We start from the raw sequence: 23,538 nt of genomic DNA, 5'->3' as shown, positions 1-23,538 counted from the left end.
ACACACACACACACACACACACACACACACACACACACACACACACACAAACAGGTATAGGAGAATGGATGAGCATGTGGCAAGACCTATAAATGATCAGAGAATGTTTTACCTTGAAGTTGCTTACTCTTAGGAGGGTCTGTTATAATGGTGGGGTTATTATGAATTATAATGCTCAAGAGAGGTCTAAATTCTGAGTTTTGGGGAAGGAGAGAAGCTTTTCTTAAAGTTTTATTTTATTTTTTTAATTTAAAAAAAATTATTTTTGAGAGACAGAGAGAGACAGAGTATGAGCAGGGGAGGGGCAGAGAGAGAGGGAGACACAGAATCCGAAGCAGGCTACAGGCTCTGAGCTGTCAGCACAGAGCCCGACGCGGGGCCCAAACTCACAAACCGTGAGATCATGACCTGAGCCGAAACTGGATGCTCAACCAACTGAGCCACCCAGGCACCCCTCTTAAAGTTTTATTTATTTAAGTAATCTCTACACCCCATATGGGGCTCAAACTTATGACCCCAAGATCAAGAGTCACATCTCTTCTGACTGAGCCAGCCAGGCACCTCAAGGGAAGGAGAGATGCTTAAGTAAAGTTTGGTTAGGTCATATTAACAAGCATTGTTCTGTAGGAGGGGAAAATTCTCTTTCCTCTTGGGTTTCTGGCTTGGCTTAAGAATTAAACTGACCTAAGACAGATTCACAGGAGAAAAGCATACACATTTTGTTGAATTTATACATGTACCCTGGAGCCTGCACAAGAGAATGAAGACCCAAAGAAGTAGAGTGGGAAGATTTTATACCTTTTAGACAAAATTCAGTAAATTTGTAAAGAATTGGCAAGACACAGAGATTTGGGCTAGTTGGTAAAGAAGTAACTAGGAAGATAAGGGTCAGTTTAACAAGATTTGTCCGTATAGATATCTTGGACCCCAATTCTCTATCTCTGGTAATAGGAATGTCTTCCTCCTGGTACAGGGAGGGTGACGTTCACATGGGAAGGTGATCTACTTTCAGGAAAACAATGAAAGGTCAGAGTGTCTCTTATATTAGCTGTTCAAGTGTTCTTAATTCAAAATAATCAGTATGCCAAAGTGGCATATTTTGGACTGACAGATGCTGGTTTCCTTCAGTTCCTATTGATAAGTGGGTACAAACAATTCAGTAATCATTGATGGGAGAAAGGATGGGGATTTGGAGGGTCTGTGTCTGCCTTGCTTCTAGATAAATGGGGCACAGGGGTGCAAGAGCACCTGGCTCAGGGGTCCCCAAACACACCAGGTTTGGCCACTTTCCACTGACAAAATCCAAAGGCAGAGACACAAGCGGTGGTGGAACAAGAAAGGAATTTATTTCAGGGAGGTCAACACCCGGAAGACCAGGGACTAATGGCTGAAAGCCTGTCTCCAAAGTGCTGAAAATACTTCTAGGTTTATATAAGGAAACGTGGGACAAAGATCTGTGGGGACGTGCAGCTGGGCAGCAAAGGTCGGGTTGACCATTGTCCTGGGGTCAATCACATGGGGTCTTGCTGGCTCAGGACAGTCGTTATTGCTTGAGGGTAATTTTGGATCCAGCAGGGTCTTTTTTTGCCTGAGTTAAGGTAAACTGGAAAGAAGAACTTAATCAATACTTAGAAAAAGTACAGACTGAGGTCCAAATGGAGGTGGCGGAAGTCCTGTTTCGTCTCACTGAGGTCATGTGTGGAAAGGTGGTTCTTTGCAGTGAGCAGTGCTATTTTTCCAGACTTACAGGGTCAGAGTAAAGCCCAACACGGTCACCGGATATTATGACACCAAGCAAAATTAAAAAAAATAAATACATGTTATATTTGAACAGTGGAACATTATAAACTTTAATGCTAATAATAACAAATTTGCCCAAGAACTTTGGCATATGTGCCCTTTGAATGGCCCTGGAAAACTCCGTATCTTCATTATGCTCTGTTGTGTCCCTGAGTTGGAAAAACACATCCCTATGTTGTTGTTGTGTTTTTTTTTTAACGTTTATTTATTTTTGAGACAGAGAGAGACAGAGCACGAACGGGGGAGGGTCAGAGAGAGGGAGACACAGAATCCGAAACAGGCTCCAGGCTCCGAGCTGTCAGCACAGAGCCCGACGCGGGGCTCGAACTCACGGACCGCGAGATCATGACCTGAGCCGAAGTCGGCCGCCCAACTGACTGAGCCACCCAGGCGCCCCCCCTATGTTGTTCTTTTATTCACACAATACTTCTGACATGTCTGGTTGCCAAATGTGTGATAGTGTTTCCTCTACCAGCAACTCTCTGAGACAGCAGCTGGGTGTCCTATAATTCAACTCGATTTTGACACTGTCTACCTGGAGACACCGTCAGATCCCACAGGTTAAGGACTCAGTCCTATAAGCCCGTCCCCTCCCCCACTTCAGACGGCAATCACAAGTCCAGGTTGTCACCTGTGCTTCTGACCAACTGGCTATAAATTGGAGGTTCTTATTGATGCAGGCAGCTGGGTCCGAGGACCCAGAGAGGGGGCCCCACAGGACTAATTGAGAGGGTTCTTGGCTTCATGCAGGATGGAAATCAAATGTGAGCCGGCGGGGAGTGAAAGCAGAATTTACGGAAGATATATATAGATGTATATATACAGAGTGTCCAGGAGACTCGGAAAGGAAAAGAGTGTGAGTCTCCTCTTTGCTTGGGGTCTTTGGTTTTTATTGGCAACTGTGGTCTTGTGCACATGTCCTCTTAGGAATCAGGGAACTGGTCAGAGCAAGGACAGGATCCAGGTGTCCTTCACAAGTCACTCATTCCCTGAAGCCAGGGGGTCTTGGCATCAAGGTGTTTGGAGTCGGTGGTCTTGGAGGCGACCCCACCCAATCACTCCTTAGATGTTAGCTATTGTGCTGGAAAGTTCCAGAGATATCATTGTCTCTTTGTCCCTCACAAGGAGGACGCATGCTATTTGCATTACAAGGCATGTGTAGAGTGGGGTGGGGGTGCAGGCCCCAGCAAAAATGGAAGCTGGAAAGGGAGCAATGACGGGGGAAAGAGCTTTTTTTGATGGGGTCCCTTCAGTTTCCCCATCTCATTGTGAGACTTCCTACTCTGGTTCGATACATTTGCTAGAACAGTCCACAGAACTCAGGTAAACAGTTTACTTACTACATTCCTGGTTTATTGTAAAAGAATATAACTCAGATACGGCCGGGTGGAAGAACGTATTGGTCAGGGTCTTTCTGGTGACCAGCTCCCATTCGGGAGCCCACCAAGGTCTGCCTCTTTAGAACAAAAGACACTCGTATCACAAAAGACACTCGTATCACTCAGAAAAAATTCCAGGGGGGCGCCTGGGTGGCGCAGTCGGTTAAGCGTCCGACTTCAGCCAGGTCACGATCTCGCGGTCCGGGAGTTCGAGCCCCGCGTCGGGCTCTGGGCTGATGGCTCAGAGCCTGGAGCCTGTTTCCGATTCTGTGTCTCCCTCTCTCTCTGCCCCTCCCCCGTTCACGCTCTGTCTCTCTCTGTCCCAAAAATAAAAAATAAAAAACGTTGAAAAAAATTTTTTTTAAAAAAAGAAAAAATTCCAGGGATTTTAGACCTGTGTGTCAGGAATCAGGGTCACAGACCAAGTATTAGAACAAAATACTCCCGTATTGCTCTTATAACTTCGGAAATTACAAGGGATTTAGGGGCTTTGTGCCAGGAAACAGAGGCAGAGACCAATATATTTTCTATTTCACATTGTCCTACCTGAGACATTATTTTTTTTAAGTGTATTTATTTATTTTGAGAGAGACAGAGACAGTGTGAGTGGGGGAGGGGCAGAGAGAGAGACAGAGAGGGAGAGAGAGGGAGAGAGAGAGAGAGAGGGAGAATCCCAAGCAGGCTCCCTGTGGGGTTCGAACTCACATGTGGGGCTCGAACTCACAAAATCATGAGATCAAGACCTGAGCTGAAACCAAGAGTCCGATGCTTAACCAGTTGAGCCACCCAGGTGCCCCTACCTGAGACATTACTAACTGTTGGAAGATGTTGCTCTAAACCACCAAAGTCAGAGGTCTCTGTGACTGTTAAACTGAACGAGAACCTGGAGGCTATATTGAGAAAAATATTTTGCTATTTTTTCATTAATCATAGAAACAAATCTGCAGACACATCATGAATTTTACAGTCATGATTAGACAGTACAAGCAGTATTTAAAACTCAGGGTCACTGGGAGAAGGCAGGACCTCACCTGATCACGTCTTTGGGACTCAGGCTTCTCCAGAGAATTTAGGATCCTTGGGCACCAAGTTGGCCGGCCGAGAAGCCACGGGACATATTATGCCTACACCCGCAATTCGATTGGAAGGGGACCTAGGTGTGGCTCCACCCCTGGTAGACCAGACTCCGCCTCCCGGAGTCCTTGCCCCGAGAGCTTGCACTGCTGTAAGGTGCTCGCCCAAGCGGAGCGCCTCTGCTCAAAAGACTGTCTTGTGTATTCCTTACTCAGGATCCAAACATGCAGCAACAAGTTGGTCCCTCTACCGATTTGGGGCTCTGATCACTCAGCCAGAAATCAGTCTGACCCCAAGCCCACAGGAAGGAGCTACAGTGCTCACCCCTGACTGGCCATGAGTATGTGGCACCAACGAGTTCTCCCACCATCCTGCGGTGTCCCTCGGGGTACTTGATCTCTCCTACTCTCGCCCTTTCTGCCTCTTCCTTCCTGCCCAGACCCTCCAACACGCACACACAGCGAAGCCGGCAGCCCCTCAGGGCCTGAACGCAGGGTTTCCCACCCTCCATGTATCCACAGGACCGCACAGAGGCTGGCGCTGGCAGCCCACGACTACCCCGTGCTTTATAGACATATAGAGCGCTCACAGGTCTTAGCTAAAGTTGCTCTTCCCCAAACTAGATTTCTAGGTTTCTAGAAATCTAGATGCCTAGATTTCTATGGCACACTTCTGGCCTTGCACAACGGGCCCACAGAGTTCAGCTGCTTCCAGAATCTGCACCTTGGAAGGCCATCTCTTCTGCCTAGCTGGGGTCCCCAGGGCCTAACAGAACTGCCAGACCAGGTACCCTCTCAAATAACCTCTTAGACATGGAGTTTACCTCGTGCACTCCTCCCACCCACTTCCACCCCGAGGTCCTACGTCTTGAGAACTGCTTAGAGAAGAATTTAGCTCGGAGCAGCTCCTCTGGCTGCCCATCCAGGACACTCAGGGTTTCAAGACACTCAGATGCACATGAAGGGGAGCAAAGGTCTTAAAATCTGATAAGTGAAAATTTGCTCTTGTGGTTATAACCTAAGTGTAGGGAATTCCTCATAGCACCGTGTCTCCAACTCCTGGGGGGCCCACTGATGGTTCCACATGTGAAAAACAAAATACATGAACACAAATGAGCACACCATCAGAAAAATCCCTCAGAACCACTAATCCCACCACTGCTTTGCCTTTTTTTCTTTCATGTATATTGAGCTACCGTCACATGAAGACCATTTTAATGATCAGTCATAGGGAGACAAAAGAGACACAGAATCTCTACCCCCAGCAAGGCAAAGCCCAGCACCTAAATCCTCCTGAGGAAGATGGATATATAAAACCCAACTCCCAGGGTATTACAGGAATTAACTCACATAATTTGTGTGTGGTTCCCAACACAGTTCCTGAGACATAGTGCACACTACCATTTTTGTGAGCACATTGCAGCTGTTAAAATATATATATATATTTTATAGATTTATATTGATATATTAATATATACTTATATATTAATATTTATATATTAGTGAATGCATGCTGTTTCTGTAAGGAAAAATATAAACTAAAAACGAGAGAGAGAAACAGATTGAATTCTCTCTTAAAAAGGGGGGGAGGAAAAGAGACTTCTCTTCCTCCTTTTTCCTAGAGCATTTCTCTTAGGAAACGTCTAAGTTTTCTCTGCCTGTTTGGAATGTATGTATGTCTTTTAAAAGCTAAATAAGACCCTTGCCAACATTGTAACTCAGGAATGTTTGCTCAAGGATCTGGGAGTCAACTCTTTGAAATGTAAATATCAAAGGAGATAATACATTTATCTCCTCCCAATTCCTGCGGGAAGATAGGTGCCTAACTCAGCAGGTGCCTTGCTCCCAGTTTCAAAACTCCCTCCAGTCGTTAATATGAGAAGTTTGTTTTCTCTCTGGATAGAGCCAATTAGCTAAAACAAGTGGCCACTCTGCTTACCTGATAATGTTAGGATGAGCTATGTGTGACGAATGGTGTCGTCATGTCTTCTTGAGGAAAACTTATTATCTTTCTTGAGAACATGTATGTAATCGGTCGTATCCGCTTGCTTGTCTTCTATGACAGGGTAAGATTTATCTTTGCAATCTCTCAACAGATTGCCTGTGATGCATGTCACACTCTGGTGTAAAGCTTACTCACTAATGAAACGGTTTTCTTTCCTACTACCTTTGTGGAGAGGATTGCTGGGTTGGGAGATGATTTTATTTTTAATTGTATTCCCCAATCCCTCCCGCCAGCAAAAAGAGCTTTGACTTACACCATTTCCAACTTAAAAAAGGAAAACATTTCGGCTTCTAATATAAGTGGCTCTCACAACTCTAATCTTTTACTTCAACTTGTTTGAAACATTAACTTCAAATAGCCAGGAGGCCGCTCGGTCCACGAGATACCAAAGAGATTCAAAGAAACTCAAAAGCAGGGTGCAAGGTACTTTAGGGCTGAAAGTGCGGAGAAACGTCCAGGGGCGGTTCGGAGGCCCAGACCCTACGCCTACTTCGGCCACGCCCCTTCGGCCGCTCACTTTCTGTCCAGTCCAGGCCACTGTCCAAGGCCCGTCCCTGGGCGGCCCCCCCTCCTCCCCCCGCCGCACGCTGCGCACGCGCAGTTTCCCGCAGACCCGGAAACGGAGCTAAGGACACCCTCCCGTGGGTCAGTGTCAGCTTTTCTGATTCAACACTGGTGTTTGCGATACACCTGCCCGTCCCCGGCCTCCGATCCGCAACACCCGCAGTTCGGGGGTCACCACGTACGATAAAACCCCCTTCAGGCGCTTGTGCTGCGCCCGATGATTCTCGGCAGGACCGTCAGATATTCCAGGCCTGGGAGCCCCACTGCGGGTTCGGGGGTCGACGACTATTTCGAGTTAAAGTCTCTGAGGCGCGTCCCCGCCCCCGGCCGTCCGCCTTCGGTCCAGGTAGACCGCTCCTGCCGCGTCTTTTTCCTGCTGAAAACCCTCCCGGGACTCCGCACTCTCTGGCCCCTTCCCCTTCGCGTCCTCCCTCTCTGGCCCCCAGGCTGCTCCTCTCTCGTCTCCCCCAGGCGCTAGTGCAGACCCAGAAGCCACGTCTCCTTGGCCTTGGGGTTCTGCAGGCACCACCCCTCTCCGGACACCCCCCTCCACCTACGCGACCTCCGGAGCCGGGCCCCTCCCCCGTTAGTGCTCCACTTTGTACTCACAGCCTTGGGAGCTTCTTCGGCACGATTCGCATCCACCGGCTGTGCTTGCCATGGTGTGTTTCCACTATTGAAGCCGCCCTGGAAAGTGTTCTTCGCGGGCAGAGAACTTTTTTTTTTTTCCATAGTTGTGAGTGTCAGGGTTGGGGGCGAAGCAGAGACAGTCTGAGGGAGAATGAGTAAAACTACGTGTGAGAGAAAGGAAGAAAGAAAGAGAGTGAAACAGGGAAGAGCAGGTGGATGTGGAGAGAAAGAGTGGAGTGAACCACAGAAAAGTAGAGGCAGAAAAGAAAGTAGAGAAATCTAGAGTAAAAGGTATCTCCAGAGAGGTGAAGGGTAGCACACTGGACGAGAGAGATCTTAACCGGTGATGGGCGTGGGGCAGCAAGGAGCAGGCACATCAGAATGAGAGTGGGGAAGGAATAAAAGAATTGGGGCCGTGGCAGATAGAGGTGGTGCTGGGACAGAAAGAGGGGCAACGGTGACAGAGACAGCAGAGGGGCAAACAGAGCAGGGAGGGAGTTCCCTGGCTTTCAATCCTTTCATTGGCTTCTGGTTGTCCTCGGGACAAAAATCCAGACTCCACTGTGTGGCGACAGCCTAGAGCTCTGCAGGTGGGGTGACCTTCCAGAGTTGGTCCAATGTGAGGGAAGGAAAAGCCTTCTCTTTCCTGCATCGACTGGACATTGGACACTGGCTGGTCAGCCAGGTGCTGTGGTGAAGAGGCCGTTTACAAGGAGGGAGTGAGCTGTCCAGCAATAGCAGCCAGACTGACAGCTGTGGGGCAGTTTGTGCCTGAATCCTGAGGGGTGGATTCAGGAAGTGCAGCTAGTGTTTCCGTGGTTGACTTGTGGGGTCTCTTAGGACCCATAAGGGTTTAACGGGAAAATGTCACCATTTGGGGGGTAATCTGTGGTGGTTTTGGTGGGGAAAATCTCATTATTTCAGGCAAAGCATTCCTGAAGGCATCACATGTGTTTTGTGGGATACAGATGACAGTTGGGGGTGTTCCAGAAGGTCCCGGAGTCTAGTTGGAGTATGTGGATCATTGCAGACATTGCTCTTGTATCATGGCGTCATGGAGGTGCCTGACGTTGGGGTATGGTCTCCAAGAGGGAACGTGTCGAATCCTGGGTTGGTGGGTGTCTTCCTGCCAAAATAAAAGACTGGTATTAGGAACGTGGCGTAGGATCTTTGGGCAAAGTGCGTAGCTGATTAGGAGGTTCTGTCGTGTAATATTGTGTGTGGGGTGTGCGCTGGGAGTGTAGCACAAACAGCATGGGAACCCGCAGGAGTGTGTGAGTCAAGAAGGGAAACGGTGGGGGACTGGGGCCCAGGAGGTGGGTGCTTTCACTGAGGCAGGCTTGCTGGAGGTGGGTCTCTGGGAACAGCTGCAGAACGGCTGTGAGGTCCAGCAGTACGACAGCCTCAGGATCCTTTGGACCCTGCTCATCAATTTTTACCTCCAGGCAATTATTTGGTTCAGCGTATACATATGGCGATATCGTCCCATCTTTTTAAAAAAAATTTTTTTTTTCAACATTTATTTATTTTGGGGACAGAGAGAGACAGAGCATGAACGGGGGAGGGGCAGAGAGAGAGGGAGACACAGAATCGGAAACAGGCTCCAGGCTCTGAACCATCAGCCCAGAGCCCGACGCGGGGCTCGAACTCACGGACCGCGAGATCGTGACCTGGCTGAAGTCGGACGCTTAACCGACTGCGCCACCCAGGCGCCCCTATCGTCCCATCTTTTAAAAAAATACACAAAAAATAGGCTTTTACTACATTCTCCCATCTTTATTTTTATTTACAAAAATTTTTAATGTTTATTTATGAGAGACAGAGAGAGAGTGGGGGAGGGGCAGAGAGAGACAGAGACACAGAATCCGAGGCAGGCTCCAGGCTCTGAGCTGTCAGCACAGAGCCCGACGCGGGGCTCCAACTCACAAGCGGTAAGGTCATGACCTGAACCGACTGAGCCACCCAGGCGCCCCTTTTCTCGCACCTCTAAAATAAAGAACCTTCCATCAGCCGCATTCCCCGTGGTGGTGAGTGCCCTGGGGTGTGCTCCATTTTAGAGCAGAATACACTAAACACTTGTTTATACTCTGCTTCACATCTTGGTTCCGGTTCTGTTTCGTATCCACTGCGCCGCTGAGACTCTCCATGGCCGAGTCACCAGGGACCTCCCCACTTCTCAGTCCAGGGACTGGCTTCCCCTTCTCTTCATGCTGGTCCCAGCAACAGCACACCAGGCTCCTCTTTCTGAAGCACTCTTCTCTTGGTTTCCACATCACACTAGTTTTTTACAAGTAAAACTACCACTTACCTGTTTTAACGTTCTTCTCCATGTTCATGCGTCCGTTCCCGGCGCCTGTTTCTCCTAACTCCTTGGTCTCTGACTGCAGGAGCACCCCTGGGCTTAGCCTTGAAACCCTTCTCACTTCCTGCCTTTCCCCCTCGCCCCATCTCATGACTTTCAACACTGATGTCTCCTTTCACTGTTCCACCAGACTTCTCCCCTGAAACCAGGGGCCTTTACCCAGCTGTCTCCTCGATGTCTCTGCTGGGACAACAGCCTGGTATCTTCACCTTAATATGTCCAACAGTGACCCCCCCCCCAAACTCCTCCAAACCTGTCCCTTGCAGTCTGCCTCTGCATATAGGGTGACCCTGTATTTCCTGGGCTTAGATGGGCATCTTGACATGTTTGCAAAACAGACATTACTTGTTAGTGTTTTAACTTAGGACACAATAAATAAAAATCAGATGTTTACTCAAAATGGATAAGGGAATACATGAGGTATGGGGGACATTTGGAAGAATGCAGTCCCTTCTGATTTGCTTCCTTTAATACTTTCTGATCTTACCTCCTTGTCTTCTCTACTCACCCTGCTCCAGCTGCACAGGCTTCTCTGTCCTTTCTGGAGCTCAGAACACCACTACCTTAGGGTCTTCACATGGGTGTCCTTCTGCCTCGAAGTCTCTGACCCCTCACGTGCAGGTGGTAAAATCTCTTCTTTCCTCTGGTCTTTGTTCTGATATCACCTCTCAGTGGCGCCTTCTCGCCCCCACTCCCTTTAACGTTCCAGCCACGCCCCCACCCCCAATTCTGGTCCATAGTGCCTCCTTGGCATCTCTCTCCTGCTCCTTCCCCTTCCACTGGCTGGATATTCATGACAGCAAGGCCCCTGGGGATCCAGAGCCAGAAGGGGGATGTGCTGGATGGGCCTCCTGAGTGTGCTCCACCCAGCTTCACGCTGTAAATCTGAGGCTGTCTGCAGATACAGCTCTTGTGTTCCTCTCAAAGATTCCCTTCAAATGGCCAAGGGGAGACAGGGCCTGATCTCAGTCCTAGTTAAAGTGCCTCGGGGGTTTCTGATGTGTCTCCAGCGCTGAGCACCAAGGCTGTGGTGCTACGTGTCTGAGGCTGACATCAGCTCCTGACCCAGGGAGAGGTGAGGGCCCCCCCCCTCCCCCGCTCTGCATTGGGTGTGATCGGGGCGGGCCTGTGACCTGCAGGGGAGGGTCAGGTCCCGCCCAGGTCCCCACTGATGCCGTGTGCGGGGGAGGGGGGAGGGCCTTCACCAGGGCGGGAGCCGGTTCTGAAGAAGAAGGGTGGGAAGGTCACTTGCTGGCCTCTGGAGGAGTCCACTGTCCCGGGGCACCCCCCGTGTTTTCACACGGAGAGGCCTTCCCGTGTGAGGCTGCAGGACGGGAAGGACCCAGACTGACTCAAAGCATTAAGCTGCGTTTTCTTGACACTTAGGATTGAATTCCCAAGCCTGATCCTGCCTGAGGAAGAATCCTGGAAAGGGAGGAAGAGCAAAGGAAAGGAGTCGGGAATGGCCATCTGTCAGGTGAAGTCATATCCTGGGTCGATTTCCTGTCTCTCATTCCTGCAAGGCCCTTCTTGGACTTGCTAACCTTGTCTGAGTCTGAACTGTTTGTCCACACTCCCCCAGGCCTTCCCCCAGTCCCTCTCCTCTGCACTTAGATTCCAGCTCCTAGTGACCCAGGGATCGGAGCCTGTGAGGGGGCTGCACTGGGCACATCCTGAGGGGCTTCGCAACAGGCGAGTGGAGACGGGTGGTGTCAGTGTGGCTGGGCTGCAGGGGGTGTTTAGGGGCCGCCTCTGGACACACAGTAGGCTCTCTGTCGACCAGGATGAAAGAAGCCGTGTGTGGAAGTCCTGGATTCATGTGTAGGAAGAGTTGGAAGACTCTGGAAAAGAAGAGTGGTAAGAAGAAAGCAGCTCTGCCTGACCTTGTAATGCATTCAGAGCTGAACAAGTGCACCATGGTGTTTCTGGTTCCAAACTACTAATTTAGAATCAAGTTCAGAAATCAGCATCCGTGATAGTGGATGTTTTATTCCATAGTTGGTTTTACAGTGTGGAGTCAACCTAATCAATGGTAAAGGTTTTAAAAAAATCATTCTCAGCACATCTGTCCCACAGAGACCATGGCGTTCCTACAGCAGCTCTTGTGAGGCAGATGTTTTAGATGAAAATGGTGTTAATTTAGCCCAGATCTGGAGCATAGAACTTTATCTTCACCATCAGAGGGGCTGTAGCCATCTGGTTCCACCATTATTTTTAAGTATTATATCTCATTGACCTTGGACATCACATGAGTGAGTGACATGTATTGATTGGTTGATTGAATAAGCTCCAGACCAAGAAGCAACTTAGGCACGAAGATGTAGTCAGAAGGGGATGCTCTTCCCTGTCACTTCCCCACCCTTCATGTCTCAACAGGGAACCGATGTTGTCAGTTCTGTGGCAGGAGTCAGTTCAAACCTGATACAAACGCATTTAACACTGGTATAAAATTTTAGGAAATCTCGATGAAGTTTGTCGTAACATTTTATTATGCAAATTAGAAAAATTTACACAGCACGTCTAGACACTGTTTTCATGTTAATCAACACAATCAGACACAGCTTGCTCATTCAGAGCCTCATTGGATCATTTTCTTAATGGGGACACACGGGGACCTTTGCCATTTTTCGCTGATGTAAAGAATGTAAAGAATGCCACGGTGGCTGTGTAGGAGTAGGCCGGCCTCTCTGCAGATGTCTCAGGATTTCTCTGGGTCAGGCAACTCAACGTGTGATTACTGGGTTAAGGACAGTGCATTTCACATTAGGATAGATTCTGTCCGATATGGTCTCCTGAAGCTACGAAGTACCCCATCCCACAACAACACGAGACTTCCCCCCTGACGTAGGCAAAATTGGTACTGTAACCTCTTTGTGTTTGAAAATTGGGGAGAAATTGACAATCCGTTGTATTTCCATTTTCCACCTACTTGTAACTTTCATTAGTTTTGTGGGAATAAAACCTGGATTTTCATACTTTGCTGTTCTCCTTTGATATATTTTTAAGGGCTATTTTATGGCTTAATTCTTTACACGCAGCCTTGTGTCTTTATTTTATCAGTGTTTTGCAGTGAAATGTAAATCTTTCCTTCTTGCCCTCTACTTTCGGATCTTTCTTAGGCAGATCTGAGCTAGCATAATCTCAAGGTATTATGTTCCATTTAGGACTCTTTTCTTAAAATTATCTCCTTAAATTAGCTTTTCGTATATATCTGGTAGTTATTTATTTCATTGATTATAAAGTTTCATGTAACACACACACATTAATAGGTTCATGTGTTCTTTGGCAAATCTCTCCATTTAATTTTTCTTTTCAAAATTATTTTTCCTCAGCACAATGGCCACTGTTTCGTTTTTTTAAATCCCACATTTCTTTTGCATTTGAATTGCTCTGAGTTTCTAAATCACTGAGGTCTTTATGTCACCACACCTCCAGTAAGAATTAGGTTTGGGGGTGCCTGGGTGGCTCAGTCAGCTGAGCATCTGCCTTTGGCTCAGGTCATGATCTTGTGGTTCATGAGTTCGAGACCCACGTTGGGCTCTTTGCTGACAGCTTGGAGCCTGGAGTCTGCTTCAGATTCCATGTCTCCTCCTCTCTCTGCCCCTCCACTGCTCGTGTTCTCTCTCAAAAATAAAAAAAAAACATTAAAAAAATTAAAAAACAAAAAGAATTAGGTTTGTCAGTTTTTGGTCATGTCTTTGTTATGTCCTTCACATAGGTTGGGAAATGTCTTGCAAATAGGTTCCTCAGTGCAACTTCTAATGGGAATGAGTGTTTCCCCCCAGCTGAGCCCAGCTTAGGCATCCAGAGCAGCGGTGAATGGCAGTAGCCTGGCTGGCCCACCTACCTCAGCCTCACCTTTGGTGGAAATGTTTCCAGTGCTTACTGTGGATTGTGATGCTTGGTGGAAAGTTCTTCCTCAATAAAAACGTTTCAGATGTCCTGTTTGGTACGATTTAAAAAAAATTTTTTTTTAACATTTATATTTTGAGAGAGACAGAGCATGAGACGGGGAGGGGCAGCGAGAGGGGAGTCCCAGATTCTGAAGCAGGCTCTAGGCTCTGAGCTGTCAGCACAGAACCAGATGCGGGGCTCGAACTCAGGAACCGAGAGATCATGACCCGTGATCTGAGCCGAAGTCAGATGCTTAAATGACTGAGCCACCCAGGCGCCCCCCGCCCCTTTTATGTTTTTTTTTTTTTTAATCATCCAATATTTCTTCAAAGATCTGCTGTGACCAACCTGTGTTCTATTTAGTTCAATTAATGTACATTAGTAAAGTTCATCAACCCGAATCCTTTGTTGTTTTTAGTGGAATAAGCTCCATTTGATGCATACTTTCCATAATGGCTAAATGTCTGACTTTAGATGAAAACATGTATTTATATTTTTGCATATAGTTTGTCACACCTGAAGTTACCTCTTGTGCTCTAGATCCACTAGATGTGTAGAACTGTCACTCAGGAGAAGGTCAGGTGTACGGCGTACGGCGTCCATATAATCAACCGCGAGTTGGATATTTTTCATTTATATCGTTCTTTTTATTGTCCACAAAAATGGGAAATCTACAGTGATGTAGTGGATCCGACATCCTCTGATGGAAAAATATAATGAAACAAAATTAGGGACCTAAGAATTGCTCACAGTTACCTGTTCTTGCCCAAAATGATATGTCAGAACATTCACTTCGGTTGAATCGGTCCTTACACTGCTCTCCCGCTCATATTTTGTGTGAACAGGAGAACTCACCCCCAAGGATCCGTGGTGAAATGTGTTTTTCATTTCAGGAACGGTTGACCTTCAGGGATGTGGCCATAGAATTCTCTCAGGAGGAATGGGTGTGCCTGGACCCTTCTCAGAGGGCCTTGTACAGGGACGTGATGTTGGAGAACTACAGGAACCTGGTCTCCCTGGGCAAGGAAAACGTCCCTCCAGAAGTCGGGATCTGCCCCAGTGAGTCTCTTGGGAGCCCTTGCTCTGCTTGATGGAGATTGAGGCTGGGTTCATTTTGAAATGAGAACTTTTATGAGGCGGCATCCCCTTCCGCTCCCCCTTTCGTCAGATGGTCTGCCCACCCCACCCTAGATTAGTGGTGCCTCCAGAAGTTGAGGAAGAACAAAACCTTATGGCAAACTTTAAAAAATGTCTCATTCTGGATCCACTTAGATCCATGTACTTCTGACTCAGTAGTTCTTGGAAGAGAGCTGGATATCTATGTTTTTAAAATATCCCATAAGCATTCAGGAGAGAGTGAAGAGGCCTGTGGAATGTTTTTCTAGACATCTGTAACATCCTCCTTCCTCAGCCGAACAAAGGGCTGGAATTGGATTCTGGAAAAGATACAGCACATCACATTCCTTTCTTTTTTTTTTTTTTTTTTTCATTCCTTTCTTTTTATAAGCAGGAATCTCCCTTTCTGTCTTGAATGATATCTCTATTTTGGAGCAAGGTGAAAACAGTGAAAAAACCAAACGGGTGGGAACATAGGCAAGAGCTCAGAAGGGCAGAAAGGAGGCCACACCGTTAATGGTGTTTGGGGAACTCTCCGCCAGTGGGGGAGTTCTGTGGGAAAACAGATGTGTCTTTCTTGTGAGCTCTCAGAGGAAAAGTTTGCTTCCCTTCCCCTCATCACTCCCTTCTTCAGACGTGTAGAAATGCATCCTCCTAGCCCCTGGCTCATGCAAAGACCAAGGCAAAATCTTTGTCATGACCTGTAGCACTCTATTAAGTGCCCCATGACTTTTTTTTTTTTTTTAAGATTTTATATTTGGGGCTCCAGGCTGTCCGCATGGAGCCCTGAGTGGTTCAGTTGGTTAAGTGTCGGACTTCGGCCTAGGTCACGATCTCCTGGTTTGTGGGCTCCAGCCCCACGTAGGGCTCCATGCAGACAGCTCAGAGCCTAGAGCCGCTTCGGATTATGTATCCCCCTCTCTCTCTGCCCCTCTCCAGCTCGTGCTCTCAAAAATAAATAAATGTTAAGATTTTATTTTTAAGTAATCTCTCCACCTAACGTGGGGCTCGATCTTACAAACTCAAGATCAAGAGTTGCACGCCCTCTTGCTGAGCCAGCCAGGCGTCCATGCCCCTGTGACCTCTTTTGTTCCTTGACCATGAAGGGCACTAGGGGGCTGGTTTTAAGGGGTTCTCTTTCTCTTTCTCATTCTTTTCTCATTCTCATTCTCTTTCTTTCTTTTCTCATTCCATTCTTGTTCCCAGTCCACACGGGTCAGAGCTGAAGCCTCCCCAATCCTGGCATCAGGACTTCTCTAGGATCATCCTCAATCTGTGTGCTTAGGATACCTGCTCCTGGTGTTGGAAAACATCAGCATCTGTGGGCCCAGAGCTCTCTGCCTCTTCAGGCCCTTTCTTCAGTTTTGCTTTTGCCCCACGTTAGAGTGTGTGTCACGGGGGTGGGTGGGTCTCTCAATCCAGCCCTGAAACTGCTTTGACTCAGCAGCAGTATAAGCACGTCCACACCACACTATACTGTAAGTTTCGCTATGTTATGTGTTTTTGTTACTTTTCTCTCAAAGTATTTTCTACTTTGCTGTGTGATACCTTCTTTGACCCATGGGATTTTTTAAGCGTTTAAAGATCTTCATGTATTTATGTCCTTTCCAGTTTTCCTTCAGTTACTAATGTCCAGTTTCATTCTTCTGTGGTTGGAGAAAATACTTTGTCTGATTTCACTCTTTTTCGATTTGTTGAGACTTACTTCACGGACTGATATATGGTCTGTCCTGGAGAATGTCCCACATGCAAGTGGGGAAGAATGCATTCTGCTCTTATGGGCGGGGTGCTCCATATACGTCTGTCAGTGCTTGCTGGTTTATACTCGGCTAAAATTGTCTGTGTCCTTCCTGAATTTCTGTCTGGCTGTACTCTCCATCATTGAAAGTGAGGTCTGGAAGTCTCCAAATACTCTTCTACCACTATTTTTATTTCTCCCTTCAATTCTATAAATATTTGTTTCATATATCTTGGGGTTCTCTTGTGTATATGTTCATATTTGCTGTAATTCCTTAATGAGTTATACTTTTTAAAATATATATTGTCCTTTGTCTCGTAACAATTTTTACTTAAAGTCTGTTTTTTCTGATACTCCAGACACTAGGAAAACAAAAAATTCATTAGATTTGCAGTGCTCTCTGAGCCCACAGTATCTCCAAGGTATGCCTGTATATAAAAACTTTCTTCTTTTATTTTTTATTTTTTTTAGTGTTTATTTATGAGAGAGACAGAGTGCGAGCAGGGGAGGGGCAGAGAGAGAGGGAGACACAGAATCTGAAGCAGGCTCCAGGCTCTGCACTGTCACCACAGAGCCCAATGCAGGGCTCAAACTCACAGACTATAAGATCATGACCTGAGCTGGTCAGATGCTTAACTGACTGAGCCACCCAGGCGCCCCTGAAAACTTTGCTTCTATAAATCCTGTCCTTCTCTCCTCTGCTGCTGTCACAAATTCTGTATATATATTGTGTGACCATCAGTGGTTCACATTTAAATCACAGATTTTAAATACTGTTTGATGTTGTTGTTTTAATCAATAGGGAAAAAGAGTGACAAACTGAAAACACAATACTAACCTTATACTCACCAGTCTACTGTCTTTATTACTGTTTCTTATTTCTTGATGTGGATTCCAGTTTTTGTTTCTTCCTTCGTATTAGCCTCAAGCATTCCCTTTACTAACTTTTTGTTAGACTGGTCTTCCAGCAAGGGACTCCCCAGTTTTGTTTTGTTTTGTTTTTCTGGCAACGTTTTAAGTTTTCTTCTATTTTTGAAGGATAGTTTGAAGTGTGCAGAATTCTTTTTTTATTAAAAATTTTTTTTTCCAACGGTTATTTATTTTTGGGACAGAGAGAGACAGAGCATGAACGGGGGAGGGGCAGAGAGAGAGGGAGACACAGAATCGGAAACAGGCTCCAGGCTCCGAGCCACCAGCCCAGAGCCCGACGCGGGGCTTGAACTCCCGGACCGCGAGATCGCGACCTGGCTGAAGTCGGACGCTTAACCAACTGCGCCACCCAGGCGCCCCAAAGTGTGCAGAATTCTTAATAGACCTTTATTTCTCTTTAGCACTGTGAAAATGTCATCCCGTTGCCTTCTGGTCCATACGGTTTCTGGTGTGAAATCATTGGGTAATTTTATTGACGATCTCTTTTACCAGAGGAGCTACCCTTTGCCGCTTTCAGGGTTCTGTGTCTTTGGCTTTTGACAGCTTGATTATGGAGTGTTTCACTGTGGGCATCTTTCAGTTTATCTCACTCGGGCCTTGCTGAACTCCTTGGATATGTTTGCAGGTTTATGTACGTCACCAAATTTGGGAATTTTTCTGCCTTATTACTTCAAATATTTTTTCTGCCCATTTCATTCTGTCCTCTCCTTCTGGGATTCCCATGATCTATGTTGGTACACTTGAAAGTGCCCCGCGAGTCTCTTGTTCCATTCATTTTTCTTCATGCTTTTTTCTTCTGCGGAGACGGAGTAATCTCAGTGGACTTAATTTGTTCAATTTGCCTGTTCAATTTGGTGCTAAACTCCCTTAGGGCTTTTTCCATTTTAGTTTCTGTACTTTTCAGCTCCAGAATGTCGATTCTGGTTCCTTTTTCTAATTTCTGCCTTTGTCTTGATATTCTCAGTTTTGAGAAATATTGCTGTCATTGGGTCCTTTGGTTATTTGCATATGGTCTCTTCATAGTTCTTTCAGCATAGTTCTTTCAAAATAGTGACATAAATTCTTTGTCTAGCAAAGTCTGATGTCTGGGCTTCCTCAGGGACAATCTTTGTTAAATTGCTTCTTTTCCTATGTATGGGCTATACATTATTGTTGGTTTGCCTGCCTCATAATTATGTTTTTAAGTTAAACATTTTGAGTATTATGACACTCTGGAAGTCACATTCTCCCCCACCCATACCCGCACCTCAGCGTTGCTTATTGTTGTTTACTGCAGTTGCTGTTGTCTGTTTAGTCATTTTTCTGAGTCAGTTTTGTAAAGTCTGTATTGTTTGTCACATCTGGTTTGCTTAGTGGTGAGCTAGTGATCAAACGCATAACTTCTCAAACACCTGGAACCAAAAAAACCAAAAAGCAAGAGACTCCTGGTCTTTGGAAATAGACTTTGTACGTTTGTTCGGGAATACCCAAAACTCAGCTTGGCGGTTTACAGTGGGGTCTTAGCCTTTACCTCCTGCTTCTGCCGAGCCTGAAGGTTAGCAGGAGGTGAGGCACAGGGTCACCTCACGTGTTTTCTGAGCACTGGCCCCACCCTGGGAATGTGCACGACTTAGATTCCTAGGAACGTGTAGCTGTTTTTCAAAGCCCTTATTCCCCAAAGCATTTTACTCCCCAGCCCTTCATCCCTGGCTTTACAGTGTCTTCTCTTGGCCCCAAGTGTGCCGTCTGCTAGTATACTTGCCTTTAAATATGCTTGTCAAATGGACACCACTCCCACCCCACCTGGCAAAGCACCTCTTGAATTCGGCAAAGGCAAAACTTTTTGAGCCAGTTTTTCAGTGAGCCACCAAGCAGATCAAAGTAAAACCCACAATTCTTAGAGAATCAAGTCTGTTCTGCCACTCCCGGTACATGGGACCTATAGCAGGAACATGGGCTGCCTCTATGCTGTCGAGAATGGGATTGGGCCAGGGGAAGTTAAAATGTTAAAATCTCTCCAACTGAGATCAGCTGCCTTTTTCTTAAGTACCTACGTGATTGCTGTAAATCTTTGTTTGGTTTCCAGAATTTTGATAAAGTTGATTCTGACAGTTTTTGCCAACTTACTTGCTGTTTTTATAAAGAGATGGACTTAGAATCTTCCACGATTTTCATGCTGTTACTTTTACCCAGTTCTTTACAATACTAATTATCTGAAAACTGACATTTCAGAAGCCACTGGGCATGTGTGTAACTTAGACTGCTATGAATATGTGGAAGCTTCTCTCAACATGTTTTCCAATTCTCATATTGTGTGCTCTTTCTGGAATATAAGTCCTTTCCCTTGTTATTAAGAGAGAAATCATTAGAATTCCAGTCTATAATTGTGTGTAAGTGTGGTTACTTATTATTTACCTGTTGGATTTATCCTGGTTTAATTTAAAAATTTCATTTATCAACTTGTCATCTACAGATTAGCAGTTTCAGTATCTAGTATGGAATATGACTGCAAGTCACCAATTGTTAAATGTTCTAAAATGCCTATTCTGCATACAGCATAGACAGTTTTAGAGTAGATACTAAGAATATTTTCTTATTCCAATGATGTTGTATTAAATTATTCTTGACTTATTACCTTTTTATTTTTACTTTTATAGTTTGTAACTTCCAGGTATTTCTTATTCATTTTTTTTTGGAGGACTTTATTTTTAAGGAATCTCTATACCCAACATCGGGCTCAAACTCATGACCCCGAGATCATGAGTCACATGCTCTACCGACTGAGCCAGCTAGGCGTCCCTAATTCATATTTTTATGGATTGTCATTACTTCATGTAGAACTGTGCCTCATCATTTATTTGCATATAGTAATTATACTGTAAATATGCATTTGTATAATATGTTTTCAGTACGACACACCTATTTGTCTACTGGCATTTGGTGTGTGTTTTGATGTGGTGGGCAAAGAATACACTTTCTTTCAGAACTTACGTAAGTTTACATAATGTGAATGATTTGGTCATAGGGTGTTTCAAAGTAGGTTTCTCTTAATATAATTCGAAATACATGTTATCTTTTATTAAAAGATTCTATTCACTTTGCCTTCTTAAACATTTACAGACTTTGGTTGAGAAGTTTTTATTTCTTCAATGTAAGTTTTACTTTTAGTCTAACATCCATCTTGCAACTCTAGTTAATATGAAGACTTTTTTTATATATATCTTTCAGATAGCTCTGCTACATTCGTGATCAAGGAATTATTACCAAAGAAAGACCTTAATAATGGAGAATTATACCAGTCAGTGCTCTTGGGAAGACCTGAAAGCCATGGCCTTGAGGATTTTGACTTCAGGGAAGTCTGGGGAAATACGTATGAATTTGAGAGCAAGTGCGAATATGAAGAAAGAAATTCAAAAGGAATGCTTGTGACAGATAACTTAAATCTCAGTGGTCGAAGAGATAAACAAGACAGCAAATCCTGGATTAATTTACCTTTAAAGCACAGTGTTTCTTTAAGAAAAAGTACATATCAATATTTTAAACAAGGGAAATCATTAATAAAGAATTTGTTAAAAATAAAAACCAATATAATCTATGCAGGAAACAAGTATACAAAATGTTTTGAAAATAGAATTGCATTAAGCTCCCAGTCGCATCTGGCTGAATTATTTCAAACTGAGGAGAAAATTAGTGGATGTAATCAAGTTGAGAAGTCTGTCAAAACTTGTTCCATTTTGCCGCTTCAGAGATTGCCTTCTAGTGTCAAAACCAACATTTGTAATAAATATGGAAAGGTTTTTATGTGTCCTTCATTGCTTACACAGCACCAGAAAACAAAAGTTAGAGAAAAACCATACAAATGTAACGAATGTGGAAAGACTTTTAGCCATCATTCAGTCCTTACTAGTCATCAGAGAATTCATTCTGAGCAGAGACCATACAAATGTAATGAGTGTGGTAAAGCCTTTAAGCAGTTCTCAAACCTCACAAGACATCAGAGAATCCATACTGGAGAGAAACCATATAAATGTAATATATGTGACAAGGTCTTTAATCAAAATTCCCACCTTACAAACCATTGGAGAATTCATACTGGAGAAAAACCACACAAATGTCACGAATGTGGTAAGGCTTTTATCAAGTGTTCAGATCTCTGGCGTCATGAGAGAATTCATACAGGAGAGAAACCTTACAAATGTAATGAATGTGGTAAGGGTTTTACCAAACGTTCATATCTTTGGGATCACAAGAGAATTCATACTGGAGAGAAACCATACAAATGTACTGAATGTGGCAAGGTTTTTAGGCAGTGGTCTACCCTCAGGATTCATCGAAGAATCCATACTGGCGAGAAACCTTATAAATGTAATGAGTGTGGCAAGGCTTTTAAGCAATGCTCACACCTCACTAAGCATCAGAATGTACATCCTGGAGAGAAGCCACACAAATGTACTGTGTGTGCCAAGGCTTTTATCCACATTTCAAGTCTTGTGAAACATCAGAAAATTCATTCTGGAGAAAAACCATACAAATGTAATGAATGTGGTAAGGCTTTTATCCAAAGTTCAAGTCTTGTGGATCATCAGAGAATTCATACTGGTGAGAAACCTCACAAATGTAATGAATGTGGCAAAGCCTTTACTGTGCGTTCAAGCCTAACTAAACATAAAAAAAACCATACTGGTGAGAAACCTTATAAATGTGATGAATGTGACAAAGCATATACACAGCTTGTACACCTTACTAGACATCAGAAAATACATACTGAAAAGAAACATGATGAATCAGGTATACATGGTAATGCTTTTATTCAAAGCTCAAGCCTGGGGGATCATCAGAGAATTCATGGAAGAGAGAAACCTTATAAATGTAATGAGTGTGGCAAATCTTTTAACTGGTGTTCACGCCTTACTCGACATCAAAGAATCCATACTGGAGAGAAACCATATAAATGTAATGTGTGTGGCAAGGCTTTTAGTCAAAATTCAAACCTTACAATTCATCAGAGAATTCATACTGGAGAGAAACCTTACAAATGTAATGAATGTGACAAAGCCTTTAAGCAGTATTCAAGCCTCATAAGACATCAGAATATACATCCTGGAGAGAAACCACACAAATGTATTGTGTGTGGGAAGGCTTTTATCAAACGTTCGCACCTCTGGGGTCATGAGAGAATGCATACTGGAGAGAAACCATACAAATGTATTGAATGTGGCAAGGCCTTTAGACAATGGTCTGACCTCAGGATTCACCAAAGAATTCATACTGAAGAGGAACCTTAGAAATGTAATGAATGGTGGGGTGCTTGGGTGGCTCAGTCAGTTAAGTGACCGACTTCAGCTCAGGTCATGATCTTGTGGTTCATGAGTTTGAGCCCTGCATTGGGCTCCATGCTGGTGGTGCAGAACCTATTTGGGATTCTCTCTCTCTCTCTCTCCTTCTGTCTGCCCCTTCTTCACTCTCTCTCAAAATAAATAAACTTTTTAAAAATGTGAGTAAAAAAGAAACATAACGAATGAGAATCATTTAACCATTTTCCACAATACACTATATATCAGAGGATTTATACTAGGGAGAATTAAGTCTAGTCCAAGATTAATCAACCTCAGATGTTAAATTCTTCACAGTAATTAAAAGTCAAAATCATTTAAGACTCATGAGATGAGTGTCAATGGAACAAGGTGATCTTTAGTAGTGATGTACCATTTATTAAAAAAAATTTTTTAAGTGCCATCTTTTTTTATTGAGAGAGAGGGAGAGAGAATCCCAAGCAGTCTCTGTGCTGTCAGCACAGAGCCCAGTGTGGGTTTCAAATTCATAAACCATGAGATCAGGACCTGAGCTGAAACCATGAGTCAATGCTTAACCCACTGAGCCACCCAGGTGCCCCTGTACCATTTCTTTTAAAACTACTTTTTTGTTTTGTTTTGTTTTTAATTTGAGGTTTCTTAAAAAGCCTACATCACTATTGATGTCTTTCAACCTGAAGTTTGGTGTTCTACTTTCATTACATGTTTTTGTGTGTGTGTGTGTGTGTGTGTGTGTGTGTGTGTGTGTGTGTGTGT

General features: G+C 44.9%; 1 protein-coding gene and 1 long non-coding RNA gene across 9 annotated transcripts in view; one reads left to right on the top strand and one right to left on the bottom strand.

The window, feature by feature from the left end:
- Positions 1-6,857: 6,857 nt before the first annotated feature.
- Positions 6,858-22,870, top strand: LOC121018925 (zinc finger protein 677-like). The gene is made up of 3 exons (XM_040457973.1): positions 6,858-7,167; positions 14,601-14,766; positions 20,699-22,870. Exons 1-3 carry the CDS (start codon positions 7,039-7,041, stop codon positions 22,753-22,755), a joined length of 2,352 nt encoding a protein of 783 aa, XP_040313907.1. The 5' UTR covers positions 6,858-7,038; the 3' UTR covers positions 22,756-22,870.
- The window catches only part of LOC121019027 (uncharacterized), a 41,921-nt gene continuing 30,820 nt past the window's right edge, over positions 12,438-23,538 (bottom strand). For 4 of the 8 annotated variants that reach the window (XR_005785392.1, XR_005785399.1, XR_005785397.1 and 1 more), the window contains 3 exons: positions 14,234-14,407; positions 13,672-13,755; positions 12,438-12,550 (listed from right to left, as the gene is read on the bottom strand). This is a non-coding gene — a long non-coding RNA (uncharacterized LOC121019027). Of the gene's footprint in view, positions 12,551-13,660; positions 13,756-14,223; positions 14,408-23,538 lie in introns of all 8 variants that reach the window. The other 4 variants (XR_005785394.1, XR_005785396.1, XR_005785398.1 and 1 more) reach the window with 4 other exon arrangements.

The sequence above is a fragment of the Herpailurus yagouaroundi genome, unplaced genomic scaffold (assembly GCF_014898765.1).
Source record: "Herpailurus yagouaroundi ecotype Mexico unplaced genomic scaffold, PumYag 220, whole genome shotgun sequence".
NCBI lineage: Eukaryota > Metazoa > Chordata > Mammalia > Carnivora > Felidae > Herpailurus > Herpailurus yagouaroundi.
This window is presented reverse-complemented; position numbering and strand designations above follow the sequence as displayed.

Excerpts from the sequence above, each read along its gene's own strand:
- LOC121018925 (XM_040457973.1), top strand. The coding sequence starts at position 7,039 with ATGATTCTCGGCAGGACCGTCAGATATTCCAGGCCTGGGAGCCCCACT. Across the intron at positions 7,168-14,600 it reads GCCGTCCGCCTTCGGTCCAG|GAACGGTTGACCTTCAGGGA; the intron begins GTAGACCGCTCC and ends TTTTCATTTCAG. Across the intron at positions 14,767-20,698 it reads AGAAGTCGGGATCTGCCCCA|ATAGCTCTGCTACATTCGTG; the intron begins GTGAGTCTCTTG and ends TATATCTTTCAG.